The sequence below is a fragment of the Petromyzon marinus genome, chromosome 74 (genome assembly GCF_048934315.1).
Source record: "Petromyzon marinus isolate PM22_M1 ecotype Great Lakes invasive population chromosome 74, UKy_Petmar_22M1.pri1.0, whole genome shotgun sequence".
In the NCBI taxonomy this organism is placed as follows: Eukaryota; Metazoa; Chordata; class Hyperoartia; order Petromyzontiformes; family Petromyzontidae; genus Petromyzon; species Petromyzon marinus.
Window position 1 is genome coordinate 6245151 of NC_133740.1, and position 22700 is coordinate 6267850.

The 22700-nt window shown below is 52.1% G+C and overlaps 1 protein-coding gene across 1 annotated transcript in view; it reads left to right on the forward strand.

Annotated features, from left to right (window-relative positions):
- The window catches only part of LOC116958211 (uncharacterized), a 200121-nt gene that overhangs the window by 46967 nt on the left and 130454 nt on the right, over positions 1 to 22700 (forward strand). Inside the window, exon 6 of the mRNA XM_076056179.1 lies at positions 10492 to 10725. Within this exon, the coding sequence (XP_075912294.1) occupies positions 10492 to 10725 (234 nt within the window). The remainder of the gene's footprint in view (positions 1 to 10491; positions 10726 to 22700) is intronic.

Consider the following 22700-nt stretch of genomic DNA (forward strand, 5'->3'; position numbering starts at 1 on the left):
ACACTCTCTCTCTACCCCCTCTCTCTACCCCCTCTCTCTCTACCCCCTCTCTCTACCCCCTCTCTCTCTACCCCCTCTCTCTACTCCCTCTCTCTCTACCCCCTCTCTCTCTCTACCCCCTCTCTCTCTACCCCCTCTCTCTCTCTACCTCTCTCTCTACCCTCTCTCTCTCTACCCCCTCTCTCTCTACCCCCTCTCTCTCTCTACCCCCTCTCTCTCCTACCCCTCTCTCTCTCTACCCCCTCTCTCTCTACCCCCTCTCTCTCTCTCTACCCCCTCTCTCTCTACCCCCTCTCTCGCTCTCTCCCCTCTCTCTCTCTACCCCCTCTCTCTCTCTCTACCCCCTCTCTCTCTACCCCCTCTCTCTACCCCCTCTCTCTCTCTACCCCCTCTCTCTCTACCCCCCTCTCTCTCTACCGCCTCTCTCTCTCTACCCCCTCTCTCTCTCTACCCCCTCTCTCTCTCTACCCCATCTCTCTCTACCCCCTCTCTCTCTACCCCTCTCTCTCTACCCCCTCTCTCTCTCTACCCCCTCTCTCTCTACCCCCTCTCTCTCTACCCCCTCTCTCTCTCTACCCCCTCTCTCTCTACCCCTCTCTCTCTACCCTCTCTCTCTCTCTACCCTCTCTCTCTCTCTACCCCCTCTCTCTCTCTCTACCCCCTCTCTCTCTACTCCATCTCTCTCTACCCCCTCTCTCTCTACCCTCTCTCTCTCTACCCCCTCTCTCTCTCTACCCCCTCTCTCTCTACCCCCTCTCTCTCTACCCCCTCTCTCTCTCTACCCCCTCTCTCTCCACCCCCTCTCTCTCTACCCCCTCTCTCTCTACCCTCTCTCTCTCTCTACCCCCTCTCTCTCTACCCCCTCTCTCTCTCTACCCTTCTCTTACTACTCGCTCTCTCTACCCTCTCACTGGTGGTGGTAATGATGGTGGTGGGGTTATGATGTTGGTGGTGGTGGTGATGGTGGTGGTGATGGTGGTGATGGTGGTGGTGATGGTGGTAGTGGTGGTGGTGGTGATGGTGGTGGTGATGATGGTGGTGGTGATGGTGGTGATGTTGGTAATGATAGTGGTGGTGATGGTGGTGGTGATGATGGTGGTGGTGATGGTGGTGGTGATGGTGGTAGTGGTGGTGGTGATGGTGGTGGTGATGGTGGTGATGTTGGTAATGATGGTGGTGGTGATGGTGGTGGTGATGGTGGTAGTGGTGGTGGTGGTGGTGATGGTGGTGGTGATGGTGGTGATGGTGGTGGTGATGGTGGTGATGTTGCTAATGATAGTGGTGGTAATGATAAAGTGGCCGCTTGTGTTGTGGCTGAAACGTCGTGATTTTTGTTATTTTATTATTTACCTACGTGACTTTACCGAATAGAAACCAAAGAGTATGGATCCTTGCAGTCACGAAAGCTTCAAATCTAGAAAGGTGGCAATGACGTTAGTAGGGGTAGTGATGGTGGTGATGGTGTTAGTGATGGTGGTGGTGATGGTGGTGGTCGTGATGGTGGTGATGATAGTGGTGGTGGTGGTAATGATAGTGGTGGTGGTAATGATCTTGGTAGGGGTAGTGATGGTAATGATGGTGGTGGTGATGGTGTTAGTGATGGTGGTGGTAATGATGGTGGTGATGTTTGTAATGATAGTGGTGGTGGTGGTAATGATCTTGGTAGGGGTAGTGATGGTGGTGGTAATGCTAGTGATGGTGATGGTGGTAGTGATGGTTGTGGTAATGATGGTGGTGGTGATGGTGTTAGTGATGGTGGTGGTGATGGTGGTGATGTTTGTAATGATAGTGGTGGTGGTAATGATCTTGGTAGGGGTAGTGATGGTGCTGGTAATGATGGTGGTGGTGATGGTGTTAGTGATGGTGGTGGTAATGATGGTGGTGATGTTTGTAATGATAGTGGTGGTGGTAATGATGTTGATAGGGGTAGTGATGGTGGTGGTAATGATGGTGGTGGTGATGGTGTTAGTGATGGTGGTGGTAATGATAGTGGTGGTGGTAATGATGGTGGTGATGTTTGTAATGATAGTGGTGGTGGTAATGATCTTGATAGGGGTAGTGATGGTGGTGGTAATGATGGTGGTAATGATGGTGGTAATGATAGTGATGGTAATGATGGTGGTAGTGATGATGGTGGTGGTGATGGTGGTGGCGATGGTGGTGTTGGGGAGCGGTGGCGCATCAGTTAGCGCTACGAACCCGGCGACCCGAGTTCGATTCCCCCTCGCGGCCACCACCACCAGAACCAGTGAACCGGTCCTGTGCCTCCCCCCCTAGGTCGACTCAGCCTCAAATGAGTCAACCTGGTGTAGCGGTGTGTAGTGTAGTGAACATCGCCAGCACTGGGGGAGACAAAGGCGGCCGGGCGTGGTTGCTGGCCACCCACCCCCTCGTGTACCACAGTTGCCGGTAGCCTTCACAGGTGGCGCTGCTGCTGCTACTCGCTACTGACGGCACTTGCCCTCGACAGCCTGTGAAGGCTACACGGGGGAGCTTTGTCTTTGTGTGTGTGGGGGGTGAAGGGTGAGTGGGGGTGAGGGTGGGTAGGTGGGGGGGGGGGGTCTTAGAAATCCGCGAAGCTCGCTGTGAGTTGAGGTTTGCATTAATTAATTAGCTGCTGATTAATTAAAGTGGCTGAGGTCCATTCATCGTTCCTGCGACCACTCCAAGTCCTCACACAGAGCGGCTGCCCCGTGGAAGTGGCTGTCATAGAGCTAGGTCTGGGGTCCGTTCATCGTTCCGGCGACCCCTCTAAGTCCTCACAATGAGTGGCTGCCCCGCGGAAGTGGCTGTCATAGAGCTAGATCTGAGGTCCGTTCCTCGTTCCTGCGACCACTCTAAGTCCTCACACAGAGCGGCTGCCCCGCGGAAGTGGCTGTCATAGAGCTAGGTCTGAGGTCCGTTCCTCGTTCCTGCGACCACTCCAAGTCCTCACACAGAGCGGCTGCCCCGTGGAAGTGGCTGTCATAGAGCTAGGTCTGAGGTCCGTTCATCGTTCCTGCGACCACTCCAAGTCCTCACACAGAGCGGCTGCCCCGTGGAAGTGGCTGCGAGAGAGCTAGGTCTGAGGTCCGTTTCTCGTTGTGGCGACCCCTCTAAGTCCACACACAGAGCGGCGGCCCCGCGGAAGTGGCTGTCATAGAGCTAGGTCTGAGGTCCGTTCCTTGTTCCTGCGACCACTCTAAGTCCTCACACAGAGCGGCTGCCCCGTGGAAGTGGCTGTCATAGAGCTAGGTCTGAGGTCCGTTCATCGTTCCTGCGACCACTCCAAGTCCTCACACAGAGCGGCTGCCCCGTGGAAGTGGCTGCGAGAGAGCTAGGTCTGAGGTCCGTTCCTCGTTCCTGCGACCACTCCAAGTCCACACACAGAGCGTGGTCTCTTCCCTAGCCTCTAACTCCCCCCCCCCTCTCATCCCCCCCACCACCACCCACCCTCGCCACCCACCACCACCCACTCTCGCCCCCCACTACCCACCCTCACCCCCCCCCACCACCACCCACCCTCGCCCCCCCCCACCACCCACCCCTCGCCCCCCCTTGTGAATTGTGAACTCTGAACTCAACTTGCCAGACTACATAAACAGATGTAGCTGGGTCAACAGTGGCCATTTCCCTCGCCCCTCCCCCCTCGCTCCCCCTCATCACCCCTGTGTGTGTGTTAGTGTAGCTGTGTGTGTTAGTGTAGGTGTGTGTGTGTTAGTGTAGCTGTGTGTGTGTGTTAGTGTAGCTGTGTGTGTGTGTTAGTGTAGCTGTGTGTGTGTGTTAGTGTAGCTGTGTGTGTGTGTTAGTGTAGCTGTGTGTGTGTTAGTGTAGCTGTGTGTGTGTTAGTGTAGCTGTGTGTGTGTTAGTGTAGCTGTGTGTGTGTGTGTGTTAGTGTAGCTGCGTGTGTTAGTGTAGCTGTGTGTGTGTTAGTGTAGCTGTGTGTGTGTGTTAGTGTAGCTGTGTGTGTGTGTTAGTGTAGCTGTGTGTGTGTTAGTGTAGCTGTGTGTGTGTGTTAGTGTAGCTGTGTGTGTTAGTGTAGCTGTGTGTGTTAGTGTAGCTGTGTGTGTGTTAGTGTAGCTGTGTGTGTGTTAGTGTAGCTGTGTGTGTTAGTGTAGCTGTGTGTGTATGTTAGTGTAGCTGTGTGTGTGTGTGTTAGTGTAGCTGTGTGTGTGTTAGTGTAGCTGTATGTGTGTGTGTTAGTGTAGCTGTGTGTGTGTTAGTGTAGCTGTGTGTGTTAGTGTAGCTGTGTGTGTGTTAGTGTAGCTGTGTGTGTGTGTTAGTGTAGCTGTGTGTGTGTTAGTGTAGCTGTGTGTGTGTTAGTGTAGCTGTGTGTGTGTGTTAGTGTAGCTGTGTGTGTGTGTTAGTGTAGCTGTGTGTGTGTGTTAGTGTAGCTGTGTGTGTGTGTGTGTTAGTGTAGCTGTGTGTGTGTTAGTGTAGCTGTGTGTGTGTGTTAGTGTAGCTGTGTGTGTGTTAGTGTAGCTGTGTGTGTGTGTTAGTGTAGCTGTGTGTGTGTTAGTGTAGCTGTGTGTGTGTTAGTGTAGCTGTGTGTGTGTTAGTGTAGCTGTGTGTGTGTTAGTGTAGCTGTGTGTGTGTTAGTGTAGCTGTGTGTGTGTGTTAGTGTATCTGTGTGTGTGTTAGTGTAGCTGTGTGTGTTAGTGTAGCTGTGTGTGTGTTAGTGTAGCTGTGTGTGTGTTAGTGTAGCTGTGTGTGTGTGTTAGTGTAGCTGTGTGTGTGTTAGTGTAGCTGTGTGTGTGTTAGTGTAGCTGTGTGTGTTAGTGTAGCTGTGTGTGTTAGTGTAGCTGTGTGTGTGTTAGTGTAGCTGTGTGTGTATGTTAGTGTAGCTGTGTGTGTGTTAGTGTAGCTGTGTGTGTTAGTGTAGCTGTGTGTGTGTTAGTGTAGCTGTATGTGTGTGTGTTAGTGTAGCTGTGTGTGTGTGTTAGTGTAGCTGTGTGTGTTAGTGTAGCTGTGTGTGTTAGTGTAGCTGTGTTTGTGTATTAGTGTAGCTGTGTGTGTGTGTTAGTGTAGCTGTGTGTGTTAGTGTAGCTGTGTGTGTTAGTGTAGCTGTGTGTGTGTGTGTTAGTGTAGCTGTGTGTGTGTGTGTTAGTGTAGGTGTGTGTGTTAGTGTAGCTGTGTGTGTGTTAGTGTAGCTGTGTGTGTTAGTGTAGCTGTGTGTGTTAGTGTAGCTGTATGTGTTAGTGTAGCTGTGTGTGTGTTAGTGTAGCTGTGTGTGTTAGTGTAGCTGTGTGTGTGTTAGTGTAGCTGTATGTGTTAGTGTAGCTGTGTGTGTTAGTGTAGCTGTATGTGTTAGTGTAGCTTTGTGTGTGTTAGTGTAGCTGTGTGTGTTAGTGTAGCTGTGTGTGTGTTAGTGTAGCTGTATGTGTTAGTGTAGCTGTGTGTGTGTTAGTGTAGCTGTGTGTGTTAGTGTAGCTGTGTGTGTGTTAGTGTAGCTGTGTGTGTTAGTGTAGCTGTGTGTGTGTTAGTGTAGCTGTGTGTGTTAGTGTAGCTGTGTGTGTTAGTGTAGCTGTGTGTGTGTTAGTGTAGCTGTGTGTGTGTTAGTGTAGCTGTGTGTGTGTGTTAGTGTAGCTGTGTGTGTGTTAGTGTAGCTGTGTGCGTGTTAGTGTAGCTGTGTGTGTGTGTTAGTGTAGCTGTGTGTGTGTGTTAGTGTAGCTGTGTGTGTTAGTGTAGCTGTGTGTGTGTGTTAGTGTAGCTGTGTGTGTGTGTGTTAGTGTAGGTGTGTGTGTGTGTGTTAGTGTAGCTGTGTGCGTGTTAGTGTAGCTGTGTGCGTGTTAGTGTAGCTGTGTGTGTTAGTGTAGCTGTGTGTGTGTGTTAGTATAGCTGTTTGTGTGTGTTAGTGTAGCTGTGTGTGTGTTAGTGTAGCTGTGTGTGTGTTAGTGTAGCTGTGTGTGTTAGTGTAGCTGTGTGTGTGTTAGTGTAGCTGTGTGTGTTAGTGTAGCTGTGTGTGTTAGTGTAGCTGTGTATGTTAGTGTAGCTGTGTGTGTGTTAGTGTAGCTGTGTGTGTTAGTGTAGCTGTGTGTGTGTTAGTGTAGCTGTGTGTGTTAGTGTAGCTGTGTGTGTTAGTGTAGCTGTGTGTGTTAGTGTAGCTGTGTGTGTGTTAGTGTAGCTGTGTGTGTTAGTGTAGCTGTGTATGTTAGTGTAGCTGTGTGTGTGTGTTAGTGTAGCTGTGTGTGTGTGTGTTAGTGTAGCTGTGTGTGTTAGTGTAGCTGTGTGTGTGTGTTAGTGTAGCTGTGTGCGTGTGTGTCAGTGTAGCTGTGTGTGTGTTAATGTAGCTGTGTATGTGTTAGTGTAGCTGTGTGTGTTAGTGTAGCTGTGTGTGTGTTAGTGTAGCTGTGTGTGTGTTAGTGTAGCTGTGTGTGCGTTAGTGTAGCTGTGTGTGTTAGTGTAGCTGTGTGTGTTAGTGTAGCTGTGTGTGTTAGTGTAGCTGTGTGTGTGTTAGTGTAGCTGTGTGTGTTAGTGTAGCTGTGTATGTTAGTGTAGCTGTGTGTGTGTTAGTGTAGCTGTGTGTGTGTTAGTGTAGCTGTGTGTGTGTGTTAGTGTAGCTGTGTGTGTGTTAGTGTAGCTGTGTGTGTTAGTGTAGCTGTGTGTGTTAGTGTAGCTGTGTGTGTGTTAGTGTAGCTGTGTGTGTGTGTGTTAGTGTAGCTGTGTGTGTGTGTTAGTGTAGCTGTGTGTGTGTGTTAGTGTAGCTGTGTGTGTGTGTTAGTGTAGCTGTGTGTGTGTGTTAGTGTAGCTGTGTGTGTGTGTTAGTGTAGCTGTGTGTGTTAGTGTAGCTGTGTGTGTGTTGGTGTAGCTGTGTGTGTGTTGGTGTAGCTGTGTGTGTGTTAGTGTAGCTGTGTGTGTGTTAGTGTAGCTGTGTGTGTGTTAGTGTAGCTGTGTGTGTGTTAGTGTAGCTGTGTGTGTGTTAGTGTAGCTGTGTGTGTTAGTGTAGCTGTGTGTGTTAGTGTAGCTGTGTGTGTGTTAGTGTAGCTGTGTGTGTGTGAGTGTAGTTGTGTGTGTGTGAGTGTAGTTGTGTGTGTGTTAGTGTAGCTGTGTGTGTGTTAGTGTAGCTGTGTGTGTTAGTGTAGCTGTGTGTGTGTTAGTGTAACTGTGTGTGTGTTAGTGTAGCTGTGTGTGTTAGTGTAGCTGTGTGTGTGTGTTAGTGTAGCTGTGTGTGTTAGTGTAGCTGTGTGTGTTAGTGTAGCTGTGTGTGTTAGTGTAGCTGTGTGTGTTAGTGTAACTGTGTGTGTGTTAGTGTAGCTGTGTGTGTTAGTGTAGCTGTGTGTGTGTGTTAGTGTAGCTGTGTGTGTTAGTGTAGCTGTGTGTGTTAGTGTAGCTGTGTGTGTTAGTGTAGCTGTGTGTGTTAGTGTAACTGTGTGTGTGTTAGTGTAGCTGTGTGTGTTAGTGTAGCTGTGTGTGTGTGTTAGTGTAGCTGTGTGTGTTAGTGTAGCTGTGTGTGTTAGTGTAGCTGTGTGTGTGTTAGTGTAGCTGTGTGTGTTAGTGTAGCTGTGTGTGTGTTAGTGTAGCTGTGTGTGTGTGTTAGTGTAGCTGTGTGTGTTAGTGTAGCTGTGTGTGTGTGTGTTAGTGTAGCTGTGTGTGTTAGTGTAGCTGTGTGTGTTAGTGTAGCTGTGTGTGTTAGTGTAGCTGTGTGTGTTTATGTGTTGGTGCACGTAGGGAGCGGTGGTGCAGCGGTTAGCGCTACGCTGCGCTATGAACCCGGCAACCCGAATTCGATTCCCGCTCACGGCCAACACCACCGGTGACGATTCTCTGAACCGGTCCTGGGCCTCCCCTAGGTCGACTCAGCCTCAAATGGTTACCTGGTGTAGCGGTGTGCAGTAAACATCGCCACTGGGTAGAAGGCTGCTCGCTAACAGCACTTGCCCCTATAGTCTTTTGAGGCTATGCGGGGGATCTTTGTCTTTGTGTAGAGTGGTGGTTTGGTGTGGATTTGGTTGAGTGATGTGTGTGGTGTATATGGGAGGAGTGGTGTATATGGGTTGAGTGATGTATATGGGTTGAGTGATGTATATGGGTTGAGTGATGTGTGTGGTGTATATGGGATGAGACCGGTGTATATGGGATGAGTGAAGTGTGTGTTGTATATGTGATGTGTGTGGTGTATATGGGTTGTGTGTGGTTTATATGTGATGTGTGTGGTGTATATGGGATGAGTGGTGTATATGGCATGAGAGCGATGTATATGGGATGATTGATGTGCGTGGTGTATATGTGATGTGTGTGGTGTATATGTGAAATGTGTGGTGTATATGTGATGATTGATGTGCGTGGTGTATATGTGATGTGTGTGGTGTATATGTGAAATGTGTGGTGTATATGTGATGATTGATGTGCGTGGTGTATATGTGATGTGTGTGGTGTATATGTGATGTGTGTGGTGTATATGTGAAATGTGTGGTGTATATGTGATGATTGATGTGCGTGGTGTATATGTGATGTGTGTGGTGTATATGTGAAATGTGTGGTGTATATGTGATGATTGATGTGCGTGGTGTATATGTGATGTGTGTGGTGTATATGTGAAATGTGTGGTGTATATGTGATGATTGATGTGCGTGGTGTATATGTGATGTGTGTGGTGTATATGTGATGTGTGTGGTGTATATGTGAAATGTGTGGTGTATATGTGATGATTGATGTGCGTGGTGTATATGTGATGTGTGTGGTGTATATGTGAAATGTGTGGTGTATATGTGATGATTGATGTGCGTGGTGTATATGTGATGTGTGTGGTGTATATGTGAAATGTGTGGTGTATATGTGATGATTGATGTGCGTGGTGTATATGTGATGAGTGAAATGTGTGGTGTATATGTGATGATTGATGTGCGTGGTGTATATGTGATGAGTGAAATGTGTGGTGTATATGTGACGTGTGTGGTGTATATGTGATGTGTGTGGTGTATATGTGACGTGTGTGGTGTATATGTGACGTGTGTGGTGTATATGGGATGAGTGAAATGTGTGGTGTATATGTGATGTGTGTGGTGTATATGTGACGTGTGTGGTGTATATGTGATGATTGATGTGAGTGGTGTATATGTGACGTGTGTGGTGTATATGTGATGAGTGAAATGTGTGGTGTATATGTGACGTGTGTGGTGTATATGTGACGTGTGTGGTGTATATGTGATGATTGATGTGAGTGGTGTATATGTGATGTGTGTGGTGTATATGTGATGTGTGTGGTGTATATGTGATGTGTGTGGTGTATATGGGTTGTGTGTGGTTTATATGTGATGTGTGTGGTGTATATGTGATGTGTGTGGTGTATATGTGATGTGTGTGGTGTATATGTGATGAGTGAAATGTGTGGTGTATATGTGACGTGTGTGGTGTATATGGGATGAGTGAAATGTGTGGTGTATATGTGACGTGTGTGGTGTATATGTGATGTGTGTGGTGTATATGTGAAATGTGTGGTGTATATGTGATGATTGATGTGCGTGGTGTATATGTGATGTGTGTGGTGTATATGTGATGTGTGTGGTGTATATGTGAAATGTGTGGTGTATATGTGATGATTGATGTGCGTGGTGTATATGTGATGTGTGTGGTGTATATGTGAAATGTGTGGTGTATATGTGATGATTGATGTGCGTGGTGTATATGTGACGTGTGTGGTGTATATGTGAAATGTGTGGTGTATATGTGATGAGTGAAGTGTGTGGTGTATATGTGATGTGTGTGGTGTATATGTGATGTGTGTGGTGTATATGTGAAATGTGTGGTGTATATGTGATGAGTGAAGTGTGTGGTGTATATGTGATGTGTGTGATGTATATGTGAAATGTGTGGTGTATATGGGATGATTGATGTGCGTGGTGTATATGTGATGTGTGTGGTGTATATGGCATGAGAGCGATGTATATGGGATGTGAGTGGTGTATATGGCATGAGAGCGATGTATATGTGATGTGCGTGGTGTATATGTGATGTGCGTGGTGTATATGTGATGTGCGTGGTGTATATGTGATGTGCGTGGTGTATATGTGATGTGTGTGGTGTATATGTGATGTGCGTGGTGTATATGTGATGTGTGTGGTGTATATGTGATGATTGATGTGAGTGGTGTATATGTGATGTGTGTGGTGTATATGTGATGTGCGTGGTGTATATGTGATGTGTGTGGTGTATATGTGACGTGTGTGGTGTATATGGGATGATTGATGTGAGTGGTGTATATGGGATGAGAGCGATGTATATGTGATGTGCGTGGTGTATATGTGATGTGTGTGGTGTATATGTGACGTGTGTGGTGTATATGGGATGATTGATGTGAGTGGTGTATATGGGATGAGAGCGATGTATATGGCATGAGAGCGATGTATATGGGATGTGAGTGGTGTATATGGCATGAGAGCGATGTATATGTGATGTGAGTGGTGTATATGTGACGTGGACCCACGTAGAACCCATCGGAAGTCTCGCCCCTCCCTCCCTTCCTCCCTCGCTCCCGCTCCTCACCCCCCCCCCGCCCCGCCCCCCCCCCGCCAGGCCAGTTCTGCACGGAGGACGTTGATGAGTGCCACCTGCAGCCCAACACGTGCCTCAACGGGGGCACGTGCCACAACACGCCGGGCGGGCACAACTGCGTGTGCGTCAACGGCTGGAGCGGCGACTCCTGTGCCGACAATGTGGATGACTGTGCTAGCGCCTCATGCACCAACGGAGCCACCTGCCACGACCGAGTCGCCTCCTTCTACTGCGAGTGTCCCAGCGGCAAGACCGGTACGGGGAGGATGGTGGTGGTGGTGTGGTGGTGGTGTGGTGGTGTGGTGGTGTGGTGGTGTGGTGGTGTGGTGGTGTGGTGTGGTGGTGGTGGTGGTGGGTGGTAGGGGCTGTGTGTGGTGTGGTGGGTGGTGGTGTGGTGGTGTGGTGGTGGTGGTGTGGTGGTGTGGTGGTGGTGGTGGTGGTGTGGTGGTGGTGTGGTGGTGGGTGGTGTGGGTGGTAGGGGCTGTGGGTGGTGTGGGTGGTAGGGGTTGTGGTTGTGGGTGGTAGGGGCTATGGGTGTGGGTGGTAGGGGTTGTGGGTGGTGTGGGTGGTAGGGGCTGTGGTGTGGGTGGTAGGGGCTGTGTGTGGTGGTGGTGGTGGGTGGTGGTGTGGTGGTGGTGGTGGTGGGTGGTGTGGGTGGTGTGGGTGGTAGGGGTTGTGGGTGTGGGTGGTAGGGGCTGTGGTTGTGGGTGGTAGGGGTTGTGGGTGGTAGGGGCTGTGGGTGGTAGGGGCTGTGGTGTGGGTGGTAGGGGCGTGGGTGGTGTGGGTGGTAGGGGTTGTGGGTGTGGGTGGTAGGGGTTGTGGGTGGTGTGGGTGGTAGGGGCTGTGGGTGGTTGTCGTGGTGGGTGGTAGGGGGGTTGTGGTGTGGTGTGGTGGTGGTAGGGGTTGTGGATGTGGGTGGTAGGGGTTGTGGGTGTGGGTGGTAGGGGCTGTGGGTGGTGTGGGTGGTAGGGGCTGTGGGTGGTAGGGGTTGTGGTGTGGGTGGTAGGGGTTGTGGGTGTGGTGGTGGGTGGTAGGGGCTGTGGGTGGTGTGGGTGGTAGGGGTTGTGGGTGTGGGTGGTAGGGACTGTGGTGTGGGTGGTAGGGGCTGTGGTTGTGGGTGGTAGGGGCTGTGGGTGGTGTGGGTGGTAGGGGTTGTGGTTGTGGGTGGTAGGGGCTGTGGTTGTGGGTGGTAGGGGCTGTGGTGTGGGTGGTAGGGGCTGTGGTGTGGGTGGTAGGGACTGTGGTGTGGGTGCTAGGGGTTGTGGTGTGGGTGGTAGGGGTTGTGGGTGTGGGTGGTAGGGGCTGTGAGTGTGGGTGGTAGGGGCTGTGGTGTGGGTGGTAGGGGCTGTGGTGTGGGTGGTAGGGGCTGTGGTTGTGGGTGGTAGGGGTTGTGGTGTGGGTGGTAGGGGCTGTGGTGTGGGTGGTAGGGGCTGTGGGTGTGGGTGGTAGGGGCTGTGGTGTGGGTGGTAGGGACTGTGGTGTGGGTGCTAGGGGTTGTGGTGTGGGTGGTAGGGGCTGTGGTTGTGGGTGGTAGGGGCTGTGGTTGTGGGTGGTAGGGGCTGTGGTGTGGGTGGTAGGGGCTGTGGTGTGGGTGGTAGGGGCTGTGGTTGTGGGTGGTAGGGGTTGTGGTGTGGGTGGTAGGGGCTGTGGTGTGGGTGGTAGGGGCTGTGGGTGTGGGTGGTAGGGGCTGTGGTGTGGGTGGTAGGGGCTGTGGTTGTGGGTGGTAGGGGTTGTGGTGTGGGTGGTAGGGGCTGTGGTTGTGGGTGGTAGGGGCTGTGGTTGTGGGTGGTAGGGGTTGTGGTGTGGGTGGTAGGGGCTGTGGTGTGGGTGGTAGGGGCCTGTGGGTGTGGGTGGTAGGGGCTGTGGTGTGGGTGGTAGGGGCTGTGGTTGTGGGTGGTAGGGGCTGTGGGTGTGGGTGGTAGGGGCTGTGGTGTGGGTGGTAGGGGCTGTGGTGTGGGTGGTAGGGGCTGTGGTGTGGGTGGTAGGGGCTGTGGTGTGGGTGGTAGGGGCTGTGGTGTGGGTGGTAGGGGCTGTGGTTGTGGGTGGTAGGGGTTGTGGTGTGGGTGGTAGGGGCTCTGGTGTGGGTGGTAGGGGCTGTGGTGTGGGTGGTAGGGGCTGTGGTGTGGGTGGTAGGGGCTGTGGTTGTGGGTGGTAGGGGTTGTGGGTGTGGGTGGTAGGGGCTCTGGTTGTGGGTGGTAGGGGTTGTGGTGTGGGTGGTAGGGGCTGTGGTGTGGGTGGTAGGGGCTGTGGGTGGTGTGGGTGGTAGGGGCTGTGGTGTGGGTGGTAGGGGCTGTGGTGTGGGTGGTAGGGGCTGTGGTTGTGGGTGATAGGGGCTGTGGTTGTGTGTGGTAGGGGCTGTGGTGTGGGTGGTAGGGGCTGTGGTGTGGGTGGTAGGGGCTGTGGCGTGGGTGGTAGGGGCTGTGGTGTGGGTGGTAGGGGCTGTGGGTGGTAGGGGCTGTGGTGTGGGTGGTAGGGGCTGTGGTGTGGGTGGTAGGGGCTGTGGTGTGGGTGGTAGGGGCTGTGGTGTGGGTGGTAGGGGGGTTGTGGGTGGTACGGGGGGGTTGTGGGTGGTAGGGGGGTTGTGGTGTGGTGTGGTGGTGGGTGGTAGGGGTTGTGGGGGGTGTGGGTGGTAGGGGCTGTGGTGTGGGTGGTAGGGGCTGTGGTGTGGGTGGTAGGGGCTGTGGTGTGGGTGGTAGGGGCTGTGGTGTGGGTGGTAGGGGCTGTGGTGTGGGTGGTAGGGGCTGTGGGTGTGGGTGGTAGGGGCTGTGGTGTGGGTGGTAGGGGCTGTGGGTGTGGGTGGTAGGGGCTGTGGTGTGGGTGGTAGGGGCTGTGGGTGGTAGGGGTTGTGGTGTGGGTGGTAGGGGCTGTGGTTGTGGGTGGTAGGGGCTGTGGTGTGGGTGGTAGGGGCCTGTGGGTGTGGGTGGTAGGGGCTGTGGTTGTGGGTGGTAGGGGCTGTGGGTGTGGGTGGTAGGGGCTGTGGTGTGGGTGGTAGGGGGTTGTGGGTGGTACGGGTGGGTTGTGGGTGGTAGGGGGGTTGTGGTGTGGTGTGGTGGTGGGTGGTAGGGGTTGTGGGTGGTGTGGGTGGTAGGGGCTGTGGTGTGGGTGGTAGGGGCTGTGGTGTGGGTGGTAGGGGCTGTGGGTGGTTGTCGTGGTGGGTGGTAGGGGGGTTGTGGGTGGTTGTCGTGGTGGGTGGTAGGGGTTGTGGGTGGTGTGGGTGGTAGGGGCTGTGGTGTGGGTGGTATGGGCTGTGGGTGGTGTGGTGGTGGGTGGTATGGGGGTTGTGGGTGGTTGTCGTGGTGGGTGGTAGGGGTTGTGGGTGGTACAGGGGTTGTGGGTGGTAGGGGGGTTGTGAGTGGTATGGGGGGTTATGGGTGGGTGTCGTGGTGGGTGGTTGTCGTGGGGGGTGGTAGGGGTTGTGGGTGGTACGGGGTGGTGGGTTGTAGGGGTGGTGGGTGGTAGGGGTGGTGGGTGGTAACGGGTGGTGGGTGGTAGGGGTGGTGGGTGGTGGATGGTAGGTATTGTGGGTGGTAGGGGTGGTGGGTGGCAGGGGTTGTTGGTGGTACGGGTTGTGGGTGGTAGGGGTGGTGGGTGGTGGTGGTAGGGGTGGTGGTGTTAGGGGTGCTGGGTGGGTGGTGGGTAATTGTATGGGTGGTGGGTGGTCGTGTTGGGTGGGTGTTGAGTGTGTGGTGTGTGGGGGGGTAGGGGTAGTGGGGGAGGGGCATGGGCAGTCGGAGCGGGTTGTGTGGAGGTGCCAGTTGCTGTAGGATCGCAGACCTCAGTCAAATTCACTGGATGTAAACCGAGTGTTTAAAACATTCCCAATGTATATTGCCCGTGAAGGGAATGAGATGGAACAGATGGAGATTAGTCCACATGCGCTCTGCTGTAGAAGGGAGTGAGATGGAACAGATGGAGATTAGTCCACACACACTCTGCTGTAGAAGGGAGTGAGATGGAACAAATGGAGATTAGTCCACACACACTCTGCTGTAGAAGGGAGTGAGATGGGACAGATTGAGATTAGTCCACACCCACCCTGCTGTAGAAGGGAGTGAGATGGAACAGATGAAGATTAGTCCACACACACTCTGCTGTAAAAGGGAGTGAGATGGAACAGATGGAGATTAGTCCACACACACTCTGCTATAAAAGGGAGTGAGATGGAACAGATGCAGATTAGTCCACGCACACTCTGCTATAAAAGGGAGTGAGATGGAACAGATGGAGATTAGTCCACACACACTCTGCTATAAAAGGAAGTGAGATGGAACAGATGGAGATTAGTCCACACAAACCCTGTTGTAGAAGGGAGTGTAATGGAACAGATGGAGATTAGTCCACACACCCTCTGCTGTAGAAGGGAGTGAGATGGAACAGATGGAGATTAGTCCACACACACCCTGCTGTAGAAGGGAGTGAGATGGAACAGATGGAGATTAGTCCACACACACTCTGCTGTAGAAGGGAGTGAGATGGAACAGATGGAGATTAGTCCACACACACTCTGCTGTAGAAGGGAGTGAGATGGAACAGATGGAGATTAGTCCACACACCCTCTGCTGTAGAAGGGAGTGAGATGGAACAGATGGAGATTAGTCTACACACATTCTGCTGTAGAAGGGAGTGAGATGGAACAGATGGAGATTAGTCCACACACACTCTGCTGTAGAAGGGAGTGAGATGGAACAGATGGAGATTAGTCCACACACACTCTGCTGTAGAAGGGAGTGAGATGGAACAGATTGAGATTAGTCCACACCCACCCTGCTGTAGAAGGGAGTGAGATGGAACAGATCAAGATTAGTCCACACACACCCTGCTGTAGAAGGGAGTGAGATGGAACAGATGGAGATTAGTCCACACACACTCTGCTGTAGAAGGAAGTGAGATGGAACAGATGGAGATTAGTCCACACACCCTCTGCTGTAGAAGGGAGTGAGATGGAACAGAGGGAGATTAGTCCACACACACTCTGCTATAAAAGGGAGTGAGATGGAACAGATGGAGATTAGTCCACACACACTCTGCTATAAAAGGGAGTGAGATGGAACAGATGGAGATTAGTCCACACGCACTCTGCTGTAGAACGGAGTGAGATGAAACAGATGGAGATTAGTCCACACACACCCTGCTGTAGAAGGGAGTGAGATGGAACAGATGGAGATTAGTCCACACGCACTCTGCTGTAGAACGGAGTGAGATGAAACAGATGGAGATTAGTCCACACACACACTGCTGTAGAAGGGAGTGAGATGGAACAGATGGAGATTAGTCCACACACACCCTGCTGTAGAAGAGAGTGAGATGGAACAGATGGAGATTAGTCCACACACACTGCTGTAGAAGGGAGTGAGATGGAACAGATGGAGATTAGTCCACACACACTCTGCTGTAGAAGGGAGTGAGATGGAACAGATGGAGGTTAGTCCACACACACTCTGCTGTAGAAGGGAGTGAGATGGAACAGATGGAGATTAGTCCACACGCACTCTGCTGTAGAACGGAGTGAGATGAAACAGATGGAGATTAGTCCACACACACCCTGCTGTAGAAGGGAGTGAGATGGAACAGATGGAGATTAGTCCACACGCACTCTGCTGTAGAACGGAGTGAGATGAAACAGATGGAGATTAGTCCACACACACACTGCTGTAGAAGGGAGTGAGATGGAACAGATGGAGATTAGTCCACACACACCCTGCTGTAGAAGAGAGTGAGATGGAACAGATGGAGATTAGTCCACACACACTCTGCTGTAGAAGGGAGTGAGATGGAACAGATGGAGATTAGTCCACACACACTCTGCTGTAGAAGGGAGTGAGATGGAACAGATGGAGGTTAGTCCACACACACTCTGCTGTAGAAGGGAGTGAGATGGAACAGATGGAGATTAGTCCACACACACTCTGCTATAAAAGGGAGTGAGATGGAACAGATGGAGATTAGTCCACACACCCTCTACTGTACAGCCTTCTGGCAGGACCAGGTTGTACAGCTCCTCCACGAAGGGTAATGAAGGTAGTTTCACACTCCCATCTGTGCGTGATCCACCAATCCCTCGTTGCTGCTGCTTCCACAGTACTGGGTCATGGGCAGCCGCGTGCAGCTTAGCCACCACCGCTACCACCACAACGACCACCACCACCTCCACCACCACCACAACCACCACGACCAACACAACCACCACCACCACCACCTCCTCCACCACCACGACCAACACAACCACCACTACCACCATCACAACCACTACCACCAACACTACCACCACAACCACCACTACCACCACCCCTACCACCACTTCCACCAACACTACCACCACAACGACCACCACTACCAATACTACCACCATCACAACCACCATGACCAACACAACCAACACTACCACTACCACCACCACCTCCCCCATCATCTCCACCACCACCACCTCCACCACCACCACCTCTACCACCTCTACCACCACCTCCACCACCACCTCCATTATCACCACCACCACCACCACCTCCACCACCACGACCTCCACTACCACCACCTCCACAACCACCTCCATTATCACCACCACCTCCACCACCATCACCTCCACCACCACGACCTCCACTACCACCACCTCCCCCATCACCTCCACTACCACCACCACCTCCACCATCACCACCACCACCACCACCACCTCTACCACCACCTCCACCACCTCCACCACCACCTCCATTATCACCACCACCTCCACCACCACGACCTCCACTACCACCACCACCACCTCCATTATCACCACCACCTCCACCACTATCACCTCCACCACCACGACCTCCACTACCACCACCTCCACCATCACCTCCACCACCACCTCCATTATCACCACCACCTCCATCACCTCCACCGCCACGACCTCCACCATCACCACCACCTCCACCACCACCTCCACCACCACCTCCACCACCACCTGCACCACCATCTCCACCATCACCTCCATCACCACCTCCACCACCACCTCCACCACCACCTCCACCATCACCTCCACCACCACCACCTCCACCACCACGACCTCCACTACCACCACCTCCACCATCACCTCCACCGCTACCACCACCTCCACCATCACCTCCACCATCACCTCCACCACCACCTCCACCATCACCACCACCTCCACCACCACCTCCACCACCACCACCACCACCACCACCTCCACCACCACCACCACCTCCACCACCACCACCACCTCCACCACCACCTCCACCATCACTACCACCTCCACCTCCACCACCACCACCTCCACCACCACCACCTCCACCACCACCTCCACCACCACCTCCACCACCACCTCCACCACCATCACCTCCACCACCACCACCACCACCTCCACCACCATCACCTCCACCACCACCACCACCTCCACCACCACACCCATCCCCTAGTCCCTGCATGCTTTGACAGCCGAGACCGCTGCGAAGGAATCCCAAATGAAACAAAAATTCTCCAAAATCAACTCAACCACACAAGCACCCAAACACCCAAACACCAAAGCATGTGGCATCGAGGTGAGAGACGGAGAGAGAGAGACAGAGTGAGAGTGTGAGCGAGAGAGAGCAAGGGGCAGAGAGAGAGAGACAGAGACAGAGACCTAGAGAGACAGAGACATAGAGAGACAGAGACATAGAGATACAGAGACATAGAGAGACAGAGACATAGAGAGACAGAGACATAGAGAGACAGAGACATAGAGAGACAGAGACATAGAGAGACAGAGAGAGGCAGAGACATAGAGAGACAGAAACATAGAGAAACAGAGACATAGAGAGACAGAGAAAGACAGAAATAGAGAGACAGAGACATAGAGAGACAGAGACATAGAGAGACAGAGACATAGAGAGACAGAGACATAGAGAGACAGAGACATAGAGAGACAGAGAAAGACAGAAATAGAGAGACAGAGACATAGAGAGACAGAGACATAGAGAGTCAGAGACATAGAGAGACAGAGACATAGAGAGACAGAGACATAGAGAGACAGAGAAAGACAGAAATAGAGAGACAGAGACATAGAGAGACAGAGAGAGGCAGAGACATAGAGAGACAGAGACATAGAGAGACAGAGACATAGAGAGACAGAGACATAGAGAGACAGAGACATAGAGAGACAGAGAAAGACAGAAATAGAGAGACAGAGACATAGAGAGACAGAGACATAGAGAGTCAGAGACATAGAGAGACAGAGAGACAGACATAGAGAGACAGAGACATAGAGAGACAGAGACATAGAGAGACAGAGACATAGAAAGACAGAGAGAGACAGAGACATAGAGAGACAGAGACATAGAGAGACAGAGACATAGAGAGACAGAGACATAGAGAGACAGACATAGAGAGACAGAGAGAGATAGAGACATAGCGAGACAGAGACATAGAGAGACAGAGACATAGAGAGACAGAAACATAGAGAGACAGAGACATAGAGAGACAGAGACATAGAGAGACAGAGACATAGAGAGACAGAGAAAGACAGAAATAGAGAGACATAGAGAGACAGAGACATAGAGAGTCAGAGACATAGAGAGACAGAGAGACAGACATAGAGAGACAGATACATAGAGAGACAGAGACATAGAGAGACAGAGACATAGAAAGACAGAGAGAGACAGAGACATAGAGAGACAGAGACATAGAGAGACAGAGACATAGAGAGACAGAGACATAGAGAGACAGAGAGACAGAGACATAGCGAGACAGAGACATAGAGAGACAGAGACATAGAGAGACAGAAACATAGAGAGACAGAGACATAGAGAGACAGAGACATAGAGAGACAGAGAGAGACAGAGACATAGAGAGACAGAGAGATAGAGAGACAGAGACATAGAGAGACAGAGACATAGAGAGACAGAGAGAGACAGAGACATAGAGAGACAGAGACATAGAGAGACAGAGACATAGAGAGACAGAGAAAGACAGAAATAGAGAGACAGAGACATAGAGAGACAGAGAGAGACAGAGACATAGAGAGACAGAGAGAGACAGAGACATAGAGAGACAGAGAGAGACAGAGACATAGAGAGACAGAGACTTAGAGAGACAAAGACATAGAGAGACAGAGACAGAGAGAGAGACAGAGACATAGAGAGCCAGATAGAGAGTGAGAGTGTGAGCGAGAGAGAGCAAGGGGCAGAGAGAGACAGACATAGAGAGACAGAGACATAGAGAGACAGAGACATAGAGAGACAGAGAGAGACAGAGACATAGAGAGACAGAGACGTAGAGAGACAGAGACATAGAGAGACAGAGACATAGAGAGACAGAGACATATAGACACAGAGACATAGAGAGACAGAGACATAGAGAGACAGAGACAGACACATAGAGAGACAGAGACATAGAGAGACAGAGACATAGAGAGACAGAGACATAGAGAGACAGAGAGAGGCATAGAGAGACAGAGACATAGAGAGACAGATAGAGAGTGAGAGTGTGAGCGAGAGAGAGCAAGGGACAGAGAGAGACATAGAGAGACAGAGACAGAGAGAGACAGAGACAGAGACAGACATAGAGAGACAGAGACAGAGAGAGACAGAGAGAGACACAGAGACAGACACAGAGAGACAGAGCGAGACAGAGCGAGACAGAGAGAGACACAGATAGACAGAGCGAGACAGAGAGAGACAGAGAGAGAGACAGAGAGACAGAGCGAGACAGAGAGAGACACAGACAGAGCGAGACAGAGAGAGACAGAGAAAAACAGAGACACAGAGCGAGACAGAGAGTGACAGAGAGAGAGACAGAGAGAGAGAGACAGAGAGAGACAAAGAGAGACAGAGAGGGACACAGAGAGACAGAGACAGAGAGAGACTCAGAGAGACAGAGAGAGACAGACAGAGAGAGACACAGAGAGAGACACAGAGAGAGAGACACAGAGAGACACACAGAGAGAGACACAGAGAGAGACAGAGACAGACACAGAGACAGAGAGAGACAGACACAGAGAGAGACAGAGTGAGAGAGACAGAGAGAGACACAGAGAGAGACACAGAGACAGACACAGAGAGAGACACAGAGAGAGACAGAGACAGAGAGAGAGACAGAGACACAGAGAGACAGAGAGAGAATGGAGCTGAGAGTAATAACCCCGTGGGCTCTACTCCTGTGTTGACCAGTTCCCCGACCTGCCAACCACCCCCCTCACCCCTCACTTGTAGACAGGTCCCTGTTTGATTTTCTCAGCATCTGCGTGGAATTTGTCTTTGCTTCGTCTCTCACTCGCCCCCTTGCTCCCTCGCTTCGTTGCCTGGGGAGTGGGGTGGGTGGTGTGTGTGGTGTGTGTGTAGTGGTGTTTGTGTGGGTGGTGTGTGTGTAGTAGTGTGTGTGTGTGTGGGTGGTGTGTGTAGTGGTGTGTGTGTAGTGGTGTGTGTGTGGGTGGTGGTGTGTGTGTGTGTGGTATGTGTGTGTGTGGTGTGTGTGGGTGGTGTGTGTGTGGGTGGTGTGTGTGTGTGTGGTGTGTGTAGTGGTGTGTGTGTGTGGGTGGTGTGTGTGTAGTGGTGTGTGTGTGTGTAGTGGTGTGTGTGTGTGGGTGGTGTGTGTGTGTGGTGTGTGTGTGGGTGGTGGTGTGTGTGTGTGTGGTGTGTGTAGTGGTGTGTGTGGGTGGTGTGTGTGTAGTGGTGTGTGTGTCTAGTGGTGTGTGTGTGTGTAGTAGTGTGTGTGTGTGTGGTGTGTGTGTAGTGGTGTGTGTGGGTGGGTGGTGTGTGTGGGTGGGTGGTGTGTGTGGTGTGTGTGTGGGTGGTGTGGGTGTGTGGGTGGTGTGTGTGTGTGGGTGGTGTGTGTAGTGGTGTGTCTGTGTGGGTGGTGTGTGTGTGTGTGGTGTGTGTAGTGGTGTGTGTGTGTAGTGGGGTGTGTGTGTGGGTGGTGTGTGTGGTGTGTGTGTGTGTGGGTGGGTGGTGTGTGTGTGGGGTTGTGTGTGTGTAGTAGTGTGTGTGTGTGGGTGGTGTGTGTGTAGTGGTGTGTGTGTGTGGGTGGTGTGTGTAGTGGTGTGTGTGTGTGGGTGGTGTGTGTGTAGTGGTGTGTGTGTGTGGTGTGTGTGTGTGTGTGTGGTGTGTGTAGTGGTGTGTGTGTGTGGGTGGTGTGTGTGTGTGTGGTGTGTGTGTGGGTGGTGTGTGTGTGTGGGTGGTGTGTGTAGTGGTGTGTGTGTAGTGGTGTGTGTGTAGTAGTGTGTGTGTGTGGGTGGTGTGTGTAGTGGTGTGTGTGTGTAGGGGTGGTGTGTGTGTAGTGGTGTGCGTGTGTGTGGTGTGTGTAGTGGTGTGTGTGTCTAGTGGTGTGTGTGTGTGTAGTAGTGTGTGTGTGTGTGGTGTGTGTGTAGTGGTGTGTGTGGGTGGGTGGTGTGTGTGGTGTGTGTGTGGGTGGTGTGGGTGTGTGGGTGGTGTGTGTGTGTGGGTGGTGTGTGTAGTGGTGTGTCTGTGTGGGTGGTGTGTGTGTGTGTGGTGTGTGTAGTGGTGTGTGTGTGTGTAGTGGGGTGTGTGTGTGGGTGGTGTGTGTGGTGTGTGTGTGTGTGGGTGGGTGGTGTGTGTGTGGGGTTGTGTGTGTGTAGTAGTGTGTGTGTGTGGGTGGTGTGTGTGTAGTGGTGTGTGTGTGTGGGTGGTGTGTGTAGTGGTGTGTGTGTGGGTGGTGTGTGTGTAGTGGTGTGTGTGTGGGGTTGTGTAGGTGTGAGGTGGTGTGTGTGTGTAGTGGTGTGTGTGTGGGGTTGTGTGTGTGTAGTGGTGTATGTGTGTGGGTGGTGTGTGTGTGTGGGTGGTGTGTGTGTGGGTGGTGTGTGTAGTGGTGTGTGTGTGTAGTGGTGTGTGTGTGGGTGGTGTGTGTGTGTAGTGGTGTGTGTGTGTAGTGGTGTGTGTGTGTAGTGGTGTATGTGTGTGGTGTGTGTGTGTGTGGGTGATGTGTGTAGTGGTCTGTGTGTGTAGTGGTGTGTGTGTGTAGTGGTGTGTGTGTGTTGGTGGTGTGTGTGGGTGGTGTGTGTGTGTGGGTGGTGTGTGTAGTGGTGTGTGTGTGTGGGTGGTGTGTGTGGTGTGTGTGTGTGTGGGTGGTGGTGTGTGTGTGTAGTGGTGTGTGTGTGTGGGTGGGGTGTGTGGGTGGTGTGTGTGGGTGGTGTGTGTGTAGTGGTGTGTGTGTGTGGGGTTGTGTAGGTGTGAGGTGGTGTGTGTGTGTGTAGTGGTGTGTGTGTGTGTGTGTGGGGTTGTGTGTGGGTGGTGTGTGTGTGGGTGGTG